Source organism: Megalops cyprinoides, chromosome 22 (assembly GCF_013368585.1).
Source record: "Megalops cyprinoides isolate fMegCyp1 chromosome 22, fMegCyp1.pri, whole genome shotgun sequence".
Classification (NCBI taxonomy): domain Eukaryota; kingdom Metazoa; phylum Chordata; class Actinopteri; order Elopiformes; family Megalopidae; genus Megalops; species Megalops cyprinoides.
In genome coordinates, this window is record NC_050604.1 from 17,180,707 (window position 1) to 17,193,475 (window position 12,769).

At 36.8% G+C, this 12,769-nt stretch overlaps 1 protein-coding gene across 7 annotated transcripts in view; it reads right to left on the minus strand.

The window, feature by feature from the left end:
• LOC118769776 (follistatin-related protein 5-like) overlaps nucleotides 1–12,769 on the minus strand; it is a 119,080-nt gene that overhangs the window by 48,062 nt on the left and 58,249 nt on the right. For all 7 annotated transcript variants that reach the window (XM_036517089.1, XM_036517087.1, XM_036517085.1 and 4 more), the window contains exons 5-6: nucleotides 10,548–10,744; nucleotides 8,500–8,620 (exon numbers count right to left, since the gene is read on the minus strand). In XM_036517089.1, the coding sequence (XP_036372982.1) occupies nucleotides 8,500–8,620; nucleotides 10,548–10,744 (318 nt within the window). The remainder of the gene's footprint in view (nucleotides 1–8,499; nucleotides 8,621–10,547; nucleotides 10,745–12,769) is intronic.

Genomic DNA, 12,769 nt, shown 5'->3' on the forward strand with positions numbered 1-12,769 from the left:
TTTGATAAGCCCATAACCAGGGGAACTCTGGTACTTACAAAGATGGAAAACACAGTGCTGAAACATTTCATTCTGTATGGCACGTAACCAACACTGAAAGCACCAGACACGTCTGTTACCTTGCTGAACACTTTGCTTGGGAGGTTTGCCATTGTTCGGGCTACAGCCACGGACATTAGGCAAACAGTTTGTGAGGAACCATTAAGGAAGATATTTTGCCAGAGATACAGAGAATAAATAATGCTCCGTGAAAGTAGAGCTGTGTGTGAGTCCTTTGGGAAACAAAGATTTGATTTTATCAACATTGCGTGATCTCTTTGGTTCAAACGTATTACACAGTACTATCAGAAACAACAACAAAACACCAGAATAGCAAGTGGCCTGTATTTTCTCAGTGAGGTTATCATGTCTTGTTGTGTAATCAGAGAATCACCACAAGATAAAAGTACAAGGAATAACATCCATCTTACTTCTCTATGGGCTGCGCTTACAGCAAACTTTCATAATTCAATACAGCCCGTTACACAACATGTACATTACCATAAAAACAAAATAAAATAAAAAAGAACAACAATCAAAACCAGCCTCATATTGGTCTGTGAAGCTGCAGCCAAACAGTTGTGTGCTGTATGTATCTTTTGATTTATCATGAAAACTATATTGTCAAATATTTCTTCAAGTTCAAGTAAAAATGGTTTCACAAGCAGAGAATGAACCAGCAGTGTTCCCTCCCATCACTGTTGTGTAAAACCTGATGGTATGCAGTCAAAAGTTACTAAACTAGAGGAGCTAATACAGAAACCATTAAGAATAATCTCTGAAACTACATGTTATTTAATTTATCTTTCATCTTTGGGAGCCCAGAATTAGAAGAAATATCCATATAATGTACGTGTGTGTTTGTGTGTGTGTGTGTGTGTGTGTGTGTGTATGTGTGACTGAATGTGTATGTGCATATGTGTGTGTACATTTGTGGGTATGTGTGTTTGTGTGTCTGTGTTTGTGATACTTAAAATGTACAAGACATCAGAAAAAATACCTGCATTTACATTTGATATGAATTTTAATCACATGGGGGTGCTCTCACAAAAAAAAAATTACTACCATTCTTTTTTTTTCAATTTAGGTTTTCTTTGTATAAAACTTTACTTAAACTGAATACAGCAATGCTGCATCCAGACTAGAATTTTATTGGGTTCATATTGTTTCTTCCTATCTGAGCTCACTTTAGTGCCTCTTTTCCTGTCGCAGAAGTGATGGTGAATATAGACAACCATGAATGTTGAGCTCTGGCTTTTCCTGGACAATGTATTGTGCTTTCATCAATTAGCTGCAGAAATAATGGAACAATATGAAAAAAGTACTGTGTCTGTCAGTGGGAGACACGTGTCCTGTTGGAAACTAGCAACACACAAAGTGGGCAACTGAAGTCCAAGCCAAGATGTGACTTCAAGATACTACAGTTTGGTCCCCTTTCAGGATCATATATTTCTCATTGACCATAAATATGAATGCTTTGATTCTGCTGAAATTATCGGTGGACCATAATTACAAACACACCACATTGTAAAAATTTGCAAAAACGTTCTCATCGTTATTTCCTTCCATTACCCTTCCTCATTTGTACAAAGAGGGTGAAATTATATTCTCTATTAGCAGCAGAGACATTTATATTTCGGGAAATGGTGCCAAGCAATGTGAATGCCAATGAATAGTACTTAATTTTGTTAAAGGCATAAAGTCTCTGCCACTGTGAGATCAGTAGGTCTAATATCAAACAGTGTTTTCTTCCTATAATAATTCATTATTTTACAGGCTCAGCTGTTGGATTCCATTAGCTACAGAAACAAAAAATTACAATTTGGACCAGGCATCACGTTAATTGCACATACCTTAATCACGCCAGACCATTTATTTTGGTCTATGAAATTATGGACAAGGACCGTTATTCTAAAAGGCATCTTTTTATTATGCGTCACCCATTTTAGCTTCTTTCTAACAGCTAATCACAATACTGCTGTAATTATATTACATATTCAAAGACACTGCAGTGCTATAGATATCAGTGCATGGCCAGTTTCACAAATACTATCAACTGATAATGTGAGTCACTAGTGACAGGCACTCAAATTATCAATGTGATTTATAGAAAAAAATATCTGACCATTCAAGCACAAAAAGAAGACACAACATGAGTGAAGTGACATTTTTTGTCTCCAAAACATCAAGTGCATTGTAACTAGCCCTTGGCAAAGAACAAAGAAAGTCAGCTGGCTATGGAAATCCATTGGGATTAGTTGAAGGAAATGTAGCACAGGAGTGGTGACTCATATTTCCATGCACTGCCATATAACTGTCAGATACTGTATGCTGAAATAAAGCTCAGTGAACTCAAGATCAGGTGCCAGAATTGACCACCCTGTAAAAGCTGAATATCTAATGATTTTAATAGCTTTCTTGTTTTTTTATACACTATGTCTCTCCAATATTAAGCAATCTCGCATAAAATAATTCCCAAAGTGGTCAGCCCTAATTTGTGTGTCTCAGGAAAAATAATAATAATAATAATTCATATACTGTTTCATACAAAGTTGACAGACTGTGTATAACACCAGACATCAATATTGCATTATTATTATTATTAATAACTTTACCCCACCTGGGCACTGACCCTGCAAGCTGCAACTACCATGCATCTGTCAAAATTATTTGTTCTAATTGTTGTGCATGTTGGAAAAATACAGCTATGTGACCTATTGTGCTGCAAACAGTGAAACCTTGGCTTTCAGCATTCCTACTCTGCTCAGGTTTTCTAGCAATAACTTGTCACTGGGCCCCACCACCGACCCTCTAAATTAATTTTATGATCTAAACATCAAAACATCTTTAGTATATCTTATATTGTTCTTATATTTATATTTATTCTTTTATTGAGCCTGTCTCCTCTGGGAAAACAAAGGTATATTTAAAGACACTGCAGAGATCCAGAATTAAAAAGATGGCTTTACCATGACAATAAGAACTTTTCCATGTCGTTCAGCTTGTTGGGGGGAAAAAGAAATTACAAATAATGCAGAAAGCAGCACTTGGGTGGAATATATCTGCATACTCCATGTGCTTTTGAATACATTACAATGGAAATAATGCCAAAAGTCATTGAATGTTTTAAGAGATATTTCGTAGAAGTGAAAAATGTAGTCATTGCACATAATGATGTGAAGCCCCTGGGTTTTTAGAAGGAACACGCATAACACACATTCTCTTTGAGGCTGAGAGAAATGTCTTTTAACATTTACTGTCTTTGATTATTGCTTGCTGAAGGGCAAACTAATTCAGAAATAACCTTTTACAGACAATACAAGGAACATATTCATGGATCTAGATTTCAGATTCCTTCTCTAACATAGACAGTAGAATTGCTGTACATATAGCTGCATGGACCACCAATTTACTGTAATATAACAATATATTAAATGTTATTCCATGTGGGAATTATCTATATATTTTCTTTTTCTTGTATACATGCTGTGAATAAATAGAAACCCCATAAAGCAGTACAGAAAGCATGTAGAAGAAACCTCCCAGGCAACAGTTACTGTGTTGTTTGATTCATCATGAAATTTCTTGTTTTCCTTTCATGTTCACAAAAGCTAAAGGAGTTATATCTGACACCAAGGCGGAACTCTCCCAGGAAGAAAGGCTGTCTTCGGAATTGTCAGTGTCTCCTCTGTGATGAGTGGTGGCAGACCCAATGTGCGGCTTTGCCCTAGCAACAGCCTCCACTCAGAAGGTAGATTGCCACTTTGCCTCCTGTGGAGATGTTTCAAGGAGTGCTTTATGACACATCTATGATCATATTTCTAAGCACGGTGTCCATGTAAGAACCAGTTAAACGTCTTTTCTTGGGCTTGAAGCTTGACTGATGACTGATGACAATGACTGATGTGATCTTGGTACTTGATGATTGTTACTGTCCTGTACCTAAGCTCTGGACTAATAAAATAATAATAATGATAATAATAATAATAAATAGTAATAATGATAATAATAATAATAAGAAGAAGACCAAAGCTAACATACTTTCATATAAGTCATTTTAATTTTCAATAATTGACAAGGTAACGTAATTGTTTCCCTCTCTGCTAAAAAGCAGACATGATCATCCGTTTGCATCTGTCTGTTTGTGTACAGAATAAGTGAGAGCAATAAGGATAGATTTGGATGAAACATGGGTGAGATGTCTGTATGAAGAGGAAACTGTCTAATTTTAGAACTGCTATCCTAGAAAGGGTGGCAGGGTATGCACTCTACTTTGTGCCACTTTTTAGGGATTAGCTAAATGTCAGGGGATACTGATCACGTTTAAAATGTCAGTGAGAGATTAAAAAAAAAAGATGAAATAACTCAGAGTAAAGTGAGCATCGATAACCAATACAAAACAACAGGGTTAAACACCCCTTGCATTGTGAAAAGACAATAATGGTACAAACTCGTACATTAAGTACGTTAAGATTTTGCTTTTTGGATTTTATACTTAAGTGTAGACACAAAAGGTCCAAGTCATGGAGTAAATGCGTTTTTGCTACAATCAAAGGTTCATAGCAGTGCTGTCAATCTATGTCTATTTATGCCCAGAAGAGCACTGAACCTAAAATCCCAGTAACAAATTTATCAAGAACAAAAAGCTTAGCTTTGACAGGTATTTGAATGACCATGTTGCCAGTGTTGTTTTTTTTTCCTGTGAGGAGGAGTGTTCAACAGTTACAGGGCTGGTGTGATGTTGGCAGGATAAGTAGAACCTGACTGAAACAACGGTACCTGTATTTACCAGTCGCTTTGGAAAGGCTGAGTTATTCTAAAATGACACAACATTAACACACATGTAGTGTTTGCTACTTATTAAAATCCATAATAATGACATAAAATAATGCAAATGTAAATAAAGGAATTCAATCTGCAGACATGCATTATGTAACACTCCTGGAATGTGAGCACTCTTAATCTGTTGGCTGTTAAAAGTCCTGGTGTGTAACATACTGTAACACCACTACATGAATAAGGTGAGTCCAGGCTTCATATTTTAGCACAGACTTAAACATTAATGTTTTAGCTATTAGTGTATTATATGGGATGATATGCAAAGTATGATTCTACAACATTGTGTGTGATGTGAACATATCTGTGTCGACTCATTCATTTCAGTCCACTGAAACCATTAAAAATAAGGCCCTCATTCAAAATACACATTAACAGTGTATTACCTGCTCAAACCAAAGTCTCTACCCCAGAGAGTATTCCATAACCGAGTCTTAATTAGCTGACCTTTCTTTAACCTAACCCAAATAACTCAACACTTAAGTGAATCCCACACACCGGGTGCTGTGGTTTGTGTGTTACCATTAAAGACAGTTCTGGGTCAACAGAAATTAAGGTTTAATTAGGGATCATTCATCTTTAAGATGCCTGCAAGACATGATTTTATTGCACAGCTCCTTTTTTTTTTTTGAAAACAAGGCTTACAAAGGAAGTGTTTGCCTGAGAGTGTAACACAGGACATGGGGATTTTAACAGATGACCAGTGCCCATTCAGCTCTATAATCACCTACAATGATAGCAGGAGCTTGGCCAGAGTTTAATGTACTGGGATCAAGCTGACCACCTGCTTAGGAGTGACATGACCCCACTGCCAAGGAACTATCGCCATGGGGACTATGATTTCCTGTTCAGCCTTGTCAGGTCGGCTTAAGAGGTGAAGGCCACCAGCAACATAATATTTCCCCAGAAATACTGAGGTTACAAAGCAGTGGAAATGCAGTGAAAGCTTAATTGACTTACATGACTGCAGTGTAGTGAAACTATGATTTAACTTGCCATTTGGTGCCAGTAAAGCGAAATTACTACTTTTAAAGCAGAATATATAATTCTATATATTATCTCCCAGTAATCAGTGACTTCAGCCTGTTCAATTGGAATAGAAAAGAGAATAACGTTATCTGTTATATGAGGACAACACAACATTCACAAGCACTATATAAACATTTATAAACCCTTATGTCAAGCCACGGAATATATTCGTACTGTTACAGGGCAGGATCTAAACAACAATGGAAACCCTCCTTTTCCCCTCTATCCCCTCTTGCCACTATAAAGTAAGAGCCGTATCCAAGACGAAATCTGAATGTTCATCTTGTTAATGGAGGCAGCTAAGTTAACAAAACATAGTGCTGCATGCATTCTTATTTGTTGTTTCAGCAATAACTACTGGACACTACTTCAATTTCAACTGATGTAATCTTATAAATTACTGGTCTTGGCTTCGCATTTCACACCAGAAGCCAATTACCATAGGCTGGACAGCCATGCTGATTGGATGATTTATGCAACTGGTGGAAGGCTTGCAGCACTATTCAAAGCAGAGTGTATGCGATATGAACACTGTAGGCAAATGTGCAGCTTTTTAGGTGGTTAGATAGCATATTACACCTACCACTTTTTTTCTGTATAGAGTTATTTTTTTATTATAGCTGCGTAGGAAATCCCCTTTGAGCTGAACTGAAGTCAAATCCTAATTTAAATACACTGTTTGTCAGATTCACCTTGATTTTGTTCTGATCAATCAAAGTTAGTTTAACAGACAGAATTTTAAATACATGGATTAATGCAAGAAGAGAGACGAGAGATCAAATCCTTTTTTTTCATATTGCCCTCAGAAATCTGTGAGACTTGCTGAATGAATATATCAGTCTCGAAAGTCCTGCTTACCCATGTCTCTCTGCAAAAAGACATCCTTTGCGGCCCCTGTCAAGAATTCTCATCACTCATAGACTATTTATACAGCAAATTAATGCCTTTTGCCTTGTTCCCTTGGCAGTGATGAATGTCATAATTTAGACGTCAAGTCATATACACAGAATCTATTACATTTTCAAGTTTTACAAGGGTATGTGGCCAAAGGTGGAGAAAAAATGCTGTCCAATATTTGTGATCCCCTCCGGTATGCCATTAAACTATATACATAGTCTGTCACGGGTCACCGAAGGCTGTCCTCTGGCCATCTAACAGGCTCTGGTCATATTCAGTGAACTGATGGATTTACCCACTCACAAGCTTTTATTTGTGTTCTCCTATTGTCACAATGTCTCGCTCTACCAACTTCTCCTGTGGCGAGGGAATTATTTCCCATGCTTTTGTCAGTCGCCACTTGGTTTTCTTGGTTTTTCGATTTCCATGTGGGAAACGCAACCTGTCCACCAATGCAACAACAATGCGATTGTAAAAAATATGCTTATAACACATTCTGATTGACCCAGTATACTCTGTTTACCATGTTATTAGAGATTTATTTTGTGCGAAGACTGTCTTTTTGGCTAGTGCATCTGCTGATGTGTTTTGTGGCCATTTTTTCCACTACACTATAAACGTTAATACACAGATTTACAGAAGCATGTACATTGACCCACTGACTGTACTTTCAACATTTGTTCTGGATCCTTCTAACTACATGTTAAATAAAATATCAAAATACTAACATGAAGAGCAATGAACAGTAATGACAGCAAAGATATCAGCACAATGACAAAAGGCAGTAAGATTCAGTACCTTCCAATTTCCTGATAAACACAATTTTTATAGAACATGTTCAACCCATCAACCACGTTCACCATAAATAGCACAGGAATATGTATCAAACTTGTTTACATTACATTAAGCTAATGGCTTAAAAAAACCGTGCCAATCAAAAAATGCCTCCATATTATCCGGCAACAGTTTATCATATTCATCAAATACTATCTTCTAGTAAAAAGCACATACATGCACCAGAATACTGCCAGATTAAAGTCATAATGCCAAATGTAACAAAAACTGTAATTATAAATTAATCATTTTAATACTATTCATCAAACCTGTCAATCAGCTCTGGTTCCACACACCCAGACTCACCACAGGTAACAAGCAGAGCCACATACTACCATGTTACATATTACCATGTAACACATCTGACTAAATAACTAGTTAGCTACTTACTACTACATAACTAGCTACTGCTCATTTCTAGGGAATAACTGATTACCATCCACATCCTCTCATAAGCATGGCATGACACGCATTGCCATAATACCCTCTTGAGGGTAAAGGCTACACTGGCATAATGCTGGCTAGCTTATATAATTATTTATAAGCTAGCTTGGGTCATTTTATATTGATGAACAGGTCACACAAATTTATTTGCTGAACCTCTTTTTTGAAGGTGTACAGACATTAAAGACTGCCAACACTGAGCTAACAATGATGTAAGGCTACTGAAAACATCTGGAATTTTTCATTGCATTTAAGAAATGTACTGTTTTTGTAAGAGCTGGTTTCACCCACAGTCGAAGGCAATGGCAGGTCTGTTGAAAGAATATTTGTTGGCCGGGACAATGGTGTTTCACAGTTTAAAATGAAATGGTGACCAAGAGCTAAAGCCAATGAATAGCAGCAATATCACCTCCAACTCACCAAATGCTGTGTAGAACTCCTCTTTTGTTAAGTGCTTATCACCGTTGTCATCGTCGTATTTCAAAAGATCAAACAGCGTGCAGTCAGAGACATCCTTAGCCAGTCCTTCCTGCTTGATTATCTGCAACACAATGGGTAAAAAGTGAAAAGAAGGAATAATATTATATATTATTATATTATATATTATATTATATATTATAACTAGCATATATATATGTGCATCTAGATATAATATATACATGTGCATCTAGATATAATATATATCTAACATTATTGTGGCTGAAAAAGATTTTCTGAGTAATGGATTACCAGCAATAACAACGCTGATTCATGCTAAGTGCTTATTAAACCTTCTACATATCAACAGAGCGGTTTAAATGATATTGTACAGATGCCAATCAAATATCCCATTTTAATGTATCACTATATTCCATCCTCTCTATTGCATTTCATTTCTATTTTTACATGAAGTGCATTATAATCCATACTAATACGCAGAAGAAGGGGGATTATTCAATGTTTGTGTGTGTGTGTGTGTGTGTGTGTGTTTCTGTAGGTGTGTGGGCTGAAACATGCCGTTCACACTTTCAAAATGTATTTCAGCACAACAATAAAAGAATTTATATATATACAGACTATGTCTCAGGTCTGTTGTGCTGGGAAAAAAAGTGTACATAAAACCTTTTCTGATGAAGTGCAGTCAAGTATAAAGGCTGGTGGAGCTTTTGTTCTATTTCTGAGGCCCGGGCTAATGCACTTTCAACATCAGTGAAAAGATCTCTGAAGTGCACACACACATTCCAGCACACTCTGAGGCAGTCAGTAACAGTAAGTGAAATACATTCATTATTGATGGCAGGTCAGTTCTACTGTCAGAGGAGATAAGTGACACAGACATCATAGGTGTTTTATATCTAAAACCTAAGAAAAAAACACAGGGCAAGACCAGTTTTATATCTCCTTACTGAAGTCACTCTCATTGCTCATTTGACAAAAAGTCTTCATCCTACCAATTTTGCCCATTGTACAAGTCCGTGACTCTAACAACATTAATTATAAAGTAGCTCTATTCACTTTCATACAAGAAAATACAAGCTACAATATTGTTTAAAAAATAAAATCACAACATTGTTTACTGATTTATTCCATAGTCCTCAAATTGCACATACAAACCTATAAAAATTACTCAGCTACAAGCTGCAGATGAGATATTAAAAGGGGAACTATGTTTTCATGTATACAGTATCTATGAAACATATACAATAAGGAATGAGAGGCAGGTAAGATCATGATTATTTTATAAACATGAATCAGTTTCCATTGAATCACCACTTTGTTTTTATTTCTGTTGGAAAATGGATGTTTATCCTTTTCTTCTGAAAAATGCATTCTGGATATTACAGTTTAATCAAAGTCATTTTTCATGGAACTCTCTTCACTGACGCAATGGCTGTATTTATATGGAAAAAAAATAAAATAAAATGCAGTCAAACAAAATATATTAAAACCCACTCATGGCACAAAAAGACCATGATTTTTGATAAACAAAAAAGCAATCTGAAATTAAAAGTGTTATTTTTTATCATTGTCTATTTCCAAAAGCATCATATTGCACTGAATTCATTTTAGAGGTGAACTGCACTGCTGCATGTGGAACTGGTAATTTTGATCAGTGATTCCATTACACACATTATTTTGTTTTTCTTTTTGTGTAATCATACTCCTTTGAATTATTATAAGTTTATTGTACTCAATAGTTCTGAGGCACCATTATTATCAGTTTATTATTATTAGTTTATATTATACTATGTCATGAGTATAATTATATTAGTCCTTGGTTCTTACTGTGGAGAAGGCACACTGAGGGAGAATAAGGCATAGTTTATATCAAGACTTCATGTTCATTACTCATTCAGAGCATACAGTGGTTACTCTGTGCTCATTATATTTCAATGTATTGTTACAAATGACTTCCAAGGAGCACACACAATGTCGTGACACTAAAACAACGTTCAGCTTCATATTAAGGGCTGTCCTCGTCTGCTCACCATTGACAACTCGTTGCTGTCAACCAGTCCACTGCCATCCGCGTCAAAGTGCTTGAACATCTGATCCACCAGCAGTTTCTTGAGGGAGGTTTTGTCCTCGTTCTTCCCTCTGTTCCCCTCCCTCATCTGCTTCTGGTTCTGCAGGTCGAGCATCTTATTTTTCAGCTTCCTGTAGTCATTTGACCGACATTTGTCACCTGTGAAACAGACACGAAGCACAGGGCCGGTCAGGTATGATCGCTAAAAAAGCACGTGTGTCGGAAATGTTGCTGCACCTTGTATATGGAAAGTCATATAACATTGTTTTATTTAAGTGTCATTGGTGCAATAACTGAAGTGCTTATTTCTTTTCTTTTGATAAAAATCTTCAAATGCATTCATGTCTCAGTTTTTTAATCAATGTTTTCCATTTCATCAGAATAACATTTTATAATATTTAATTTGATTTGGAAATATATTTTTGTTTAGAACTGGGTGCTTAAAGTGAGTATGTGCCCTTACAGAGTTAAAAAAATAAGGGTTATAAGAAAGAGCACAATAAAACTTAGGTATGAAATGGGGTTTGAACTGAAGAAACACACAAGGAGGAACAAACAGTTCTTGTTTGAAAAGACAAGCCTTTCTGAAGTTCTAATGTTGACAGGCAGCTCGCGCCACCACTAGGGAACTGGGGAAGAAAAAAATTTGGTAAGAGAGGAAATGGTAGAGATAGTCTACCACAAGATGAGGCTCTCAGGGGGATAAGACTGAATCTGCAAAGCAATGAGCGCTTGAAGATGAAGCAGAATGGTTAACAGCTGTAAGTAAGAACAAAAGTTCTGAACCATATTCAGACAACAACAGGGAGCTGTTGTTTTTTTATTCGACTTCCTCATTAATGCATTCAATTTTATTCAATGCATAAACTTTGGTTTACAAAAAGTGTCTGTCATTCCCCCCCCCCCCCCCCCCCCCCACCCCCAAGAAAAAAACAAAAGCAAAAACAAAATAAAAAAGCAGGAGCACTTTTCAGTAAATCAAAATCATCGCTGAACACTTTCAGCTCCATCTGTCAGTTTTTATACGGGTATCCTACTGAGCTGTGAACGGACTGCAATCCACTACTAATTACTGATCATGTTAGAATTTTTCCACATGTCAAAAGCATTACAGATTAAGGAAGTACCTCTCAGGCTTGAGTCGACAAAAATGATTGGCAAGTTTTTTTGTTTTTTTTGTTTTTTTCCCCACGTCCCATAACTGAAATGCACTTTTTTTTTTTGTTTGCTCCGACATCCTGGAACTCCTGTAATGTAGGCACATGTATTCAAGTACCAGTCCAACGGCTCATGCCATCTGAAGAATCTGTGTTGCGGAACATTGTCAGTTTAATACAAAAAAAAAAATAAATAAATAAATAAATGAATAAACAAGAGAAAAAAAAAGATGAGAATAGCAAAGTGCACTGCGGTATTCTGAAGGCTTTCAACTAGCATTCCCCAATGCTACAGAGAATTTTCATTGACACTGTCAAGACTGCTTCTGATTCATGCCCGCATTTCATTTTGACTTACATCACCTGTTAAAATGCTCCAGTATACACGATTCAGCTGTCTAACACGGCTTGTCATAAAATGACAGCTTTCTTGACAGTCTGTAGCGACAGAGACGCTGCCTTCCTTAGAGACGCAGACTGAAGCAGCAAGCCTGCTCTGGAGAGCAAAGAGACCAGCACTGGCTGACTGAAGGCAAATCATGTCCACGCAGCTCTAATTTAGGACAAAGCTGTATATTATCCCCTTAAAATAAATACTATGTCTTTCTTTTTTTAGTTTTAACATGTATGTTGTTAGCCTGTTGTAAACTGCCACAGACACATGGAGAGTGTTCTGAATCTTATTTCTGACAAATCATATAAAGACAATCTGTGGTTTATTAAATATTTAGAGCCTTTTTTGGCCCGTAGCGCAGCAGGTGAAAGCATCACTCCCGGTGCTGTGTCACTAGCCGCTGATGAGCTGTGAATGTGAAAATGTCCCTCGTAGTAGGTGTGACCTGGACAGCGTCATTTCTGTGACACCCTTTTACTGTGTGCCTTCATGACCCGTTCGGCCAGAGCTGTGAGGGAGGAGGCAAATTTTTCTGGGTTAAAAAATATATACACAGTCACATTTCCATTATAATCAAGGTTGCTTCCCCAATCCCAACGGTTGTCAGCGTGAGATGTTCTCCTTTCTGCACGA